This window comes from Nothobranchius furzeri, chromosome 3 (genome assembly GCF_043380555.1).
Source record: "Nothobranchius furzeri strain GRZ-AD chromosome 3, NfurGRZ-RIMD1, whole genome shotgun sequence".
Classification (NCBI taxonomy): Eukaryota; Metazoa; Chordata; class Actinopteri; order Cyprinodontiformes; family Nothobranchiidae; genus Nothobranchius; species Nothobranchius furzeri.
In genome coordinates this window covers 55,503,307-55,513,978 of record NC_091743.1, presented here as the reverse complement: position 1 = coordinate 55,513,978, position 10,672 = coordinate 55,503,307, and the positions used below count along the sequence as shown (strand labels likewise).

At 40.7% G+C, this 10,672-nt stretch overlaps 2 protein-coding genes across 4 annotated transcripts; one reads left to right on the top strand and one right to left on the bottom strand.

Moving 5' to 3' along the window:
- Nucleotides 1-1,441: 1,441 nt before the first annotated feature.
- Nucleotides 1,442-5,788, top strand: aqp7 (aquaporin 7). 2 transcript variants are annotated; one of them, XM_015959399.3, is made up of 6 exons: nt 1,445-1,931; nt 3,782-3,908; nt 3,993-4,130; nt 4,225-4,343; nt 4,611-4,828; nt 5,284-5,788. In XM_015959399.3, exons 1-6 carry the CDS (start codon nt 1,794-1,796, stop codon nt 5,450-5,452), a joined length of 909 nt encoding a protein of 302 aa, XP_015814885.1. In that variant the 5' UTR covers nt 1,445-1,793; the 3' UTR covers nt 5,453-5,788. The 2 variants fall into 2 exon arrangements, with proteins under 2 accessions (XP_015814886.1, XP_015814885.1); XM_015959400.3 differs by lacking the exon at nt 3,993-4,130 and having other exon boundaries at nt 1,442-1,931.
- Nucleotides 5,580-10,650, bottom strand: tpgs2 (tubulin polyglutamylase complex subunit 2). 2 transcript variants are annotated; one of them, XM_015959402.3, is made up of 7 exons: nt 10,439-10,650; nt 10,258-10,337; nt 10,091-10,178; nt 9,845-9,985; nt 9,613-9,726; nt 9,310-9,473; nt 5,580-7,599 (listed from the first exon to the last, which is right to left on the bottom strand). In XM_015959402.3, the coding sequence occupies exons 1-7, from the start codon at nt 10,512-10,514 to the stop codon at nt 7,384-7,386; spliced, it is 879 nt and encodes a 292-aa protein (XP_015814888.1). In that variant the 5' UTR covers nt 10,515-10,650; the 3' UTR covers nt 5,580-7,383. The 2 variants fall into 2 exon arrangements, with proteins under 2 accessions (XP_015814888.1, XP_015814887.1); XM_015959401.3 differs by having other exon boundaries at nt 5,580-7,602; nt 10,439-10,649.
- Between the last annotated feature and the right edge of the window lie 22 nt (nt 10,651-10,672).

Below are 10,672 nucleotides of genomic sequence, written 5' to 3'. Positions count from 1 at the left end.
TTGGACATCACCATATTGAGGCAGATTCCTGTCATCTGTTACCATGGCAACACAGGTGCATAAGGATTACCCCAAACAAGTCTCATCGAAAGGAATGTAAAAAGCCTAATACTCAGCCAATAACAAACTGCTGTATCTGATCTTTCTGACCTCTCTGTACGTAAAACTAGAAATGCAACTTACATTTTATTAACCGTCAGAAGGCAGGAAACCGCCCAACCCCATCCCAGCTCTCTGACTGGCGGAGAGAGTTCAATCATCTGCTGGCTAAATGGAAGTACACATCCACACATATAATACATCAAATTGATCGGCTTGGTCTAATGAATCCATCCATCCATCCATCCATCCATCCATCCATCCATCATTTTATCCACCCAACCATTCATCCATCCATTACACAATCTTAACATATGTTAATCTATCAGTTTCAGATATCAGCAAATGTTTCTAAATTCACAGTTCAGCTAATTATGAAAATTTAACTATTAAACTATTCTTACTCAAATGCCAGGTGTGTAAACATTCCAACTGTCTAGTTTTTAAACAGTGTTCAAAGATTTCAGTTGTTTTTTGTTGTTTAGCATTTTTTTCTCCATTCTTCACCTACATTTTGAGCTTTATTGCACTTTTTGGTGATTTTTGCTTCTAAATTTTTAAATGCATTCAGCTCATTTTGACAGTTTAGCTTAGTGTCAGCTTCATTTCAGCTATTCAGCAGCTTCAGCAATCAGTTTCTGAATTTGGCTTATGCTACTCATTTCTCAATTCAGCTAAGTGTAAAAATTAATCTGTTAAACTAGTCCTACTCAAATAACAAGTGTTTAGACATTTTTGCTGTCCAGATTTTTAAATGATGTTCAGATTTCAGTTTTCTGCTGTTTAGGATATTTTTCTCCGTTCTTCACTTTTTGTGCTTTATTCACTTTTTGGTGTTTTTTGTTTCTTAATCTTTCAAAACGTTCAGCTCATTTTAACAGTTTTGCTTACTTTCAGCTTCAGTTCAGCTATTAAGCTGATTCAGGTAACAGTTTAAGCTATCCAGCATTTCTGCAAGAAATGCTATTTATCTAGTTATAAAACTGGTAAACAGAAACTGTCTTTTGTCATAATTGTGCAATTCATATAAACACAGAGAATTGAGCAATCAGAATGTTAGGACTGGATTCATCTGCTGTTGCCTCTAAAAACAGCTCAGCTAAATGCCTTTCCTTTTTGTTTTAATCTCTTGAGCATGTTTAAATAAGATGAACTGTGAAAACCCCCCTGAAAATGAGTGACTATCTTTGAATCTATGTGGTTTTGGATTCTTCCACAACTCTTCATGAGCTTGGCTTTTACAGCAGAGCAATGCATTTCTCATTAGGACAGCCCATGATGATCCTATCCAATCATGAAGTAGAGTTTGTATTTAAAAGGGTCATTTCCATAGGAAGGACAAACACAGGAGGCTGAACACACACATGCACACACACACACACACACACACACACACACACACACACACACACACACACACACACACACACACACACACACACACACACACACACACACACACACACACACACACACACACACACACACACACACACACACACACACACACAAGAGAAACTCAGAGGAAAGGAGAAGTAACGGTACAGCTTCTGGAGAAGCCTACTGTCTGACATGGGAGACACTTCATAAATACTTCAAGCAACCCTGAACTTAAGATTATTCAGTTTTTTTTACAGTTTTTGCTGAATTAAAGTATATCTTTTTGGTAAAAGCAAAGAGGAGGAGAAGGAAAAATGAAGGACTTGGTGCGATCAGTAGAGCAGGGGGTGTCTCATCGGAGAAGAGTGGATATAACCCGACCCAAAGTTTGGCTGAAGAATGAGCTTTCACGCGTGGGACTGGCTGAATTCCTCTGCACATATGTGATGATGGTAAGAGTTTATGCCTTGTTACAGATATGCAATATGCTTACATTGTACTGGTGGTAAACTGTCATTTCAGATGACAGGAGGACTAAAAATAAAAACTTATTTTGGAACTCTGTTACAGAAGGTTTGCGTAGGCATTTATGAGAATTGTGGGTCATGAACTATAAACAGCATGCTCTTGATGCTGATAACCTGACCTCGCTCTCACAAACGCACAGCTGTAACAGTTATGATGGGTGTGTGCAAGCTGATTGGTGGGTGAAGTGGGAAATCTAATGTTACAAGGGCAACAGTCAGAAGGGGTTTAAAGGTCACGTGATCTTGATCAGCTGTTGTGACTTAGCATTTAGCAGCCTGGAAGAAATGGGGACTAAGTTAAAAATGACACGTGTTTTTGTCATCTAAATAATTTAACAGCTGACACTTAACCTAAATACTTTGGTGCATGGATTTCTTTTCCTGTTTCCTGAATGAATGACTGCAGTGTTTTCCCCACTGTCAGCTGTTTCCCTTCCTCCCCAGTGATTTTTCACTGAGTTAAAAGTGATAACAGTTGTTTTTAGAAAGTGTAGCAAACTTTACCTCCAGTTATAATCAGAAATAATTGTTTAAAAACATTATTTTTCAGATTTTCATGTCTTTAAATCCTACAATATTTGATTCTAAAAGGGATTCCACTGCATTTGAGAAACAATTGAATAGTATGTATTTCATAGTACTAGCAGCTCATTGATCATGGATTACTTTGTTTAGATAACTGCATTGGAATGATTTGTTTCTTTGGCCAGGAGCCTTTATGAAAAACTTTCTGAAAGAAGAATTTTATTTTAATTACCAGTAAGTGTGTGTACGGTGTTGGCTTTTCTATGATGCCTTGAAAATTTTATTGATCTTCAGGAAAAGCACTTAAGGCTGAACCATTGATCAAGTTGAATTCCAATTTAAGCAATGTTTTTCATGCAGGCTGAACATGAAACTAGTCTCCTACAAGTATCTCATGCATTAGCTTCTGGTAGTAAAGAGGATGGTAAAAATCTAGAATTTGAAAATCCTCACAGATCTACACCTTGCGGTCACATGGGCTCACGACAGGGAAGGCTGTTGTTGGTTTAGCGTCCAGGAAACAGCAGAGAACATCGTAACTAGCAGAAGCTAACTGTTAGCAAAATGTTATTCGTGGAAATAAAATATCCATATTGCAAGTCAGTGGTAGTCACATTGCTGTTATCCAATCAGAGTTGACATGTCTAAATAAGGAAATAAAAGTCCAAAACCTGCCGTTTGAAGCTCAGCTATGATGTGGCTCGCTTCTAGTTCTTGGTGCAACAGTGTTTTTTACCCCCCGACAACGACTAACAAGGCATTCATCCTAGAGACCAATGCAAATGTATTGTTTACATGAGTGTTGAACATCTTTAATATATCAGCTCTGTGAGGAATGTACCAATCATATCAACCACCTCAGTGACCTCCGCCCTGGACTGGGAGCTCGGGGTTCAAATCCAGGTCGGGTCATTCCAAAGACTTAAAAAATGGGACCCAATGCCTCCCTGCTTGACACTCAGCTTTAAGGGGTTAATCCACCAAATAGTTCCCGAGCGCAGCCGCTGCTGCAGCTCACCGCTCCCCACGGGGATGGGCCAAATGCAGAAATTATTTCACCAGTGGGTGATGATTAATGGGACTTTAACTTTGAAGAGGCACAACTTTTAAAAGAGTAAATGTGTGGCAAATATAATAGTGCAGTTTATGAATGTATTGTATTTTGTTGATGTAAATCAAGAAATAGATGATCTTGAAACTCTTTTAATGATTATAACTAGATTTACTTAGTCAGTCGGCTTTCTCTGCAGGTTCTGGGTCTGGGTTGTGTGGCCCAGGTCGTGACCGGACAGGGAGCTTTTGGACACTACATCAGCATCAACATTGGTTTTGGGCTGGCTGTTGCTATGGGGGTTCATATTGGAGGAAATGTCTCAGGTATGAGATCTGACCCTTTCAGATCATTGAGGGAGCTTCTGTAAAGCAAACATCATCCTCTAGTATTTTCTTAATTTGCTTCAGGGGCTCACATGAACGGAGCGGTGTCTTTCACAATGTGTGTTTTTGGCCGCCTCGCGTGGAAGAGGCTACCCCTGTATATATTTGCACAGCTATTTGGGTCATTTCTAGGTGCAGTAACAGTATATGCAGTTTACTATGGTAAGATTACATAACTTTACATGTAAAAAAATATACAAGGCACTTCATTCTATTAATGAATTTACATGTCAAACGAAAAATGTTTTATTTGCAGAGGCCGTTAATGATTATTGTGGAGGAAACCTGACTGTAACTGGTGCGAAGGCCACAGCTGGGATCTTTGCCACATATCCTGCACCATACTTATCTCTGATGGGTGGATTTGTTGACCAGGTAAAGATCAAAATGGGATTATGTCTACAATCAATATTATTATGCATTTGGCACATCTGAGTATCTGAACACAGACTACTTCATAAAAAAAGCACATCTGGGAGTCTGAGTCTTTCACTAATGATTAAAGACCTAGCATTGATGCTAAAGAAATGTAAAGAAAAATTTCTGAGAATCAACATTTGACACCTTGTGCTATTAAAATAGAATCTATTAAATGATTTATTTACATTTCATGGTGTTCAGTAGAATTATTGTTTGTATCAGGTGATTGGAACGGCAATGCTGCTTCTCTGCCTGATGGCGCTGTCCGACCAGAAGAACAAACCAGCTGTTGGGAGCAGCGAACCTCTGACAGTGGGTCTTGTGGTGGTACTCATCGGCATGTCGCTGGGCAGCAACAGTGGCTACGCCATCAATCCCACCAGGGACATCGCACCCAGGGTCTTCACAGCCATAGCAGGCTGGGGACTTGATGTGTTCAGGTAAAAAGGAGATGTTTTCTTTTGAATTAAGTTTTTTTTTTACGGTCAGACAGAAGTTTTATTTGGCGTTACCATGAATTGCGTTTAAAGTGCTTTACTTTTGCATGAAAAGTTCTATTAGAAATATAGTTTTATGTGTTACTTTGTGCCAAAGTTTTTGTTAGGGCGCTCACTTGGAGATGAGAGACATTAGATGAGAATGAAAGGGGCCACGGGGGCCAAGTGTTAAGTCACCAATGTTCTTATTAGTCAATGTCACACTGACAGAATAGATAAAAACATGCTTGCTTGTGATGACAGTGTTATTTATTTGCTGCCATAGAGATAAAAAAAAATAAGGATGACTTTGCGACTTGCACGATGAGATTCAGATTATCAGCCAAAATCAGAAATTATGATTGCAGAGTTAAACCCCCCAGCTGCCACTGCACAACAGCTCTGTTTTTGCTCCGTAGGTCTGGAAATGGTTGGTGGTGGGTACCTTTAGTGGCTCCCCCCATTGGAGGCGTGCTGGGAGCTGGGCTATACAAGGCGTTTGTAGAACTACACCACCCACCCATCTCCGGACAGCAGGAGAACTCTATCCCTTTGAAGAAAGGAGAAAACATCTGCACTAATGTATGAGTGAAACCTGAAACAAAGGCAAACATATAAGCGCTTGGACAAGCTGCGTCTACATCTGTTTGAGGAAGGGTTAAAGGACCAAAACCAGCTGAACAACCGGGACAGAGACCCTGAGACACACAAAGGATTCTCTGAGAAAAGTTTAATTGTGCTACAGATGGTTCAAGGATTCTTTGTATTTTCATATTAGGTTATAAAAAAATGTTGTACAGAAAAAAAATTCAATACTTCAAAAAAGACAATGAGGAAAAACAAGCCTTGTCTCATTTTGTTTATATAATTATGGAGAACATGTAAAGGAATTCACAATAAATAATAAATGATATTCACATTTCATACAGATGTCAGTAGGATCGAGGATGTTACAAGCGCTGGCTCCTCAGTGTGAAGGAGCTGCAGCACAACCACAGATCATCTGTACATTCAATTATACACATTTAAAAAAAAAACAACAAAAAAAAAAAACAAGTCAATATTATCATGTGAACAAAAATTTTAGAAATTTATCTCTGGACAAGATCCAGCTGCCAGATGGTCGATCAGGAATTAATGGAAGAGCACGGCAACAACTCGGCTGATTAATACTGAAACCCATCCATCCATTGTCTAAACCCGCTTGTCCACGCAGGATCGCGGGGGCTGGTGCCGATCTTCAGGGTTCTCTGCAGGCGGGGTACACCCTGGACAGGTTGCAACACAGAGACACACAGGACAAACAACCAAACACACACACGCTCACACCTAAGGACAATTTTAAAGAAACCAATACACCTGACAGTCATGTTTTTGGACTGTGTAAGGAAGCTAGAGAACCTGGAGAGAACTCACACATACACAAGGAGAACCTGCAAATTCCATGCAGAAAGACCCCAAGTTGGGATTTGAACCCTGGACCTTCTTGCTGCAAAGCAACAGCACTAACCGCAGCACCACTATGCAGCCCTAATACTGAAATGACAGTTTTCATTTTAGAGTAAAGATAACCATATTAACAACCCATAGTCGGCGTTTTAGTCAATATTAAAATCACGATTAAATTACCAGAATGGTTTTCTAGGAACACTCAGAGCAACTCGGAGCGATGCAGCTCGGCCCGACCACTGTTCCCAAGGGCACGGTTCGTATTTTCCCTCTACTTTCTCCCCTATTTCTAGCCCCTGCTTTGTTGAGGTACCTGGCAAGGCTAAGTCGAGCTGGCAACGTGATTCTGGCCGCTGATTGGCTAGGGGGCTGAGTCACTGGTTGCTCCGGAGTTTTCTTGCCTTCTGTTTCACTACCTGCAGCCATTTACTGGTTCAGAGACTGAAAAGAAGCCATAAAACTGAACAAAATGTCCAGCAACACCAACATTTTTCAGCTGAGTTGTGTTCCTGTGGAGCAAGGAGGTTACCTTACACTGTTTACTGATCACGAGTAAAAATCACACACCCCCTGGGTCTTACAACCCCCAAAGGCGCTTCACAACACAATCAGTCATTCACTCATGCACGCACACATTCACACACTGGTGATAGTGAGCTACATTGCTGCCCTGGGGAGCACTGACGGAAGTCAATGTTTGGAAAAAGAACTATATGGGAAAATATTGCTGAATTCCTGAGAGTCAAAAACACAGGATCATGTTATTCACTACCAGTGTATTTTGCCCTCCTTCTGCCATCTTCATCAGAGCTGACTTATAAAAACACCACAAGTACCCTGTGAGTTTAGCCTTGACAAGGGGCAGAAGTGTGTTTCATTATAGGCAAAACAAAATGAGAGCATATTGTGGCTAAATTATTGTAATAAGCATTTTTGTGGATAACTTCGTGTGTATATGATACTAAATTCCAGCAACATGCTCTACAATTACAGAGCCAGCAGACAGATTAGTTGTTAAAGCCGTGCATTGTAGGATAAAAAGATCCCGTTCTCACTGGGTGGGAGGTCTTTCAACGCTTTACTCCACTCAGTCTTCCAGTGTTGCCTTGGCCCTTGGAAGCACCTCCTGAGCTGCACTGGGTTGGCTGCTTCTTTGGTAGCGGCAGTGCCTTGGTTTTTCCTTTAAATGCCGTGGCAGGGTCCAGTTTGTTTACAAAGAAATCTCCAGCAGAATCCACTTGGCTGAGCTCATAGCTGAAAGTCAGAGGCTGGTACAGAGATGCCCACTGCTGGAAAGATAGCAACGAAAAAAGTAATTAAAATAATATTGTGCAAGTCATGAGCGGTCCACCATGTTTTGTATCTTGCTTCTAATGAGGTAGTTTGTTGTTATCACTTAAGTAGGTCTTCAGCAATAGTTTATCAGACTCTGAAAGGTGCTTTTTGTTCTCATTAGTGTCGAACAAGTTTAAGAGAAAACCGTTGCTCTAATGTTCTAAAAGAGCTCCTAAACTTGAGTAATATGTAAGTGTTGTCGACACAAAATAGAACCCGTTTTAAATTATATTTTTTTGTTACCTGTAGCCTGTCAGATTTATTTAAAATAAATGGCTCAGTCTGAGAGATAAATTACTATTTTAGCACAGAGAATGTGATTTTTCTTCAAATAGCTGAACACTTGACAAAAATTAGATGATGAGCTTTTTTAAGTTTTCTAAAGATGCGACTTTCAGAAATTGTTAATCTGCTGCTGAGTTTTTTTCTTTTTTAGGTCTGACACAATATTTGTGATTTTCCTCATATTTCAGTGTATGCTGTCATAATCTGATACAATGACAGGTGAGGGATTAGACAAAGTACAGCCCAATGACCCCTTATGATGAATAATACAAAAGAAAACAGTGTTCCTTGGCCCGGATGCGGATCATCGGTGCCCTGTCTGGGGCCAGGCCTGGAGGTGGGGCACAACAGTGAGCCCCTGGTGGCCGGGCTTTCACCTATGCTGGGCACAGCCTGAAGAGGAAACATGGGTCGGGTGAGATGTGTGATGGGTGGTAGCCGAAGGCGGAGCTGTTAACTGACCACTACCTGGTGGTGAGTTGGCTTCAATGGTGGGGAGGATGTCTGTTAGTGCGTAGTTTCCTGACGCTAGGGGGCAGTACATTCATACATATCATACGTGCTTATTTAACTTTAGTGAACATGCTGTGACGTCATCGGAAGGCGCAGGACACTGAGCCGGCTCTCACAAAACATGGCGTCTAATACGGCGTAGACCCACGCCCTATCTATTTTTGACCTAATTATTATGGTTACGTGTTTACGAAGCCACCATTATTTTTCAATGACTGGACATTATTTTACTCATTTTCGACAACATTTTGATGGATATTTCCAGAGATTAAAGGTAAAAACTACAGATTGTCACTTTAAATGTTTTAATAATACAGTTGAGGAGATGTGTAAAAGGAGAATGCTGGGGGAGATCACCACCATATTAAAAAACCCCTCCCACCCACTGTGGAGACCATGGACAGCTCCTTCAGAGGCAGACTGAGACATCCCAGATGTAAAACAGAACGCTGCCGTAGGTCATTCATCCCCTCTGCAGTAAGAGTGTCTAACTCCTCAGTTTAAGCTGTACTGGCATTATCCTGTTACACAATAACACCAACACAATATTCAGTATGTGTTCAATACTCGTTTAATACTGAATTCACATAGTATGTCCATACCTCTTGCAGTATGCTGCATAGTGTTGGAACACAAGTTTTTTCCTTTTTTTTTTGGTTTTTAGTGGTCAAAGGTTACAATACTAGATTACTGCCTATGTGTGTATACATGTACTTTTGTTATTTTTTTCTTCAAATTATTCTCTTAAGTGTTGGTGCTGCTGTAACAAGTGAATTTCCCCACTGTGGGATCAATAGTCCATTCTATTCTAATACTGTTAATCCACACATGGGCTAAAGGTCTGATGAGAGAGTAATATATACCTTAGCCTGGGGGCTCGGACCATATGGCGTGTAGGCATATTGCCACTCAGGTAGGCCTAGGTGCGTTATCATCAACCTGTAGTAGGCGGTAAAGGTTGCTGTCAAAAAATGCCAGCACAGCGATCGGTCCAGAAACCAGATTTCACTTTGCTGAACAACCACGCCTGAAAAACACACAGATCACGAGGTAATTGATAAAACATTTCATTTAACAACCGCAAAAAACATATACAGTATCTATAAACCATGAATATTTGTAGGTTTAGGTTTGGTTTTATTATAAAGACACAATGAACAAAACACCTGGTGTGCAGTTTTTGTAAACAAGACACACTTTTCCATTCCCACCACAGGAATCCAGTTCAAAGATTCGACTCCGAGCGTCAAAATGAGGTGCAACGGGGACATGCGGCAATCCTGGGAAAAATAAAAAAGCATTCATAAACAAATATTTACTATCCACCCAACTGCTCTTTCATTAGCCTGATTGAATGTGACACCCTGCCTGCATCCAGGTTTGATAGATGACTTTTACCACTTTGTGTGCTGCTCTCCTCCCAGTCCAGATCAGCCAGTGAGGGTGCATTAGGAAGGGAGAAAAGCAATACCGGTTGCAGAAGAGGGCACAGCCTGCCCACACTGTTGATTGTCATGCAACCTAAAGGAACACACTCGTCTGAAAAAGAAGCACACAGCCCCGTAAAGACCATGGCTGAAGTTGAGCTGAATAAATCTACATTGTTGTGAAACTTATATACAAACCTACAGCACTCACACCTACCGTCTAATTTAACACTCCAAGTTAACGTGAATCCATCAGTTGTCAGATAAAAGTCTCGCAGATCCTCCGGTAAAATACAAGAGTTTTTCTGAGGAGAGGAATCAATTAGAAATATGAAAAGTAAAAAACAAAACAATTAAAAGGTCAAGCATCTATTTTCCCTTTACCTGTTCCCATGACAACAGGCTCCTTTTCTCCGCTGGCTCCCTCTCTGCAAAACGAACATCCACCACTCCTGGCATGTTCTCTGGACGAACAAGATTTGGTTAAAATTATTTTAGTTCAATTTCTTAACATGACAACACCACTTCTTGTAAGCTAACCCAGACAGAAACAGCTAATACCAACCGAGTATTCGCGTAATGGCGAGTGTCAGCCTCTCAGCAACACATTTGAACACTAACTTTTCTTTTGTCTCTTCCATTAGAAAGGCCGAGGACAGAAACTTAAATAAAACTTTGTAAACATCTACTATAACCTGCACAGCATCCCTGCAATGTCGCAGATAGCTCTACTGTCTGCTTCACAGGAAGTGACGAAACGAGAGCAGCTCGGGAGCCCAGATACACGCATTTCAGCCAA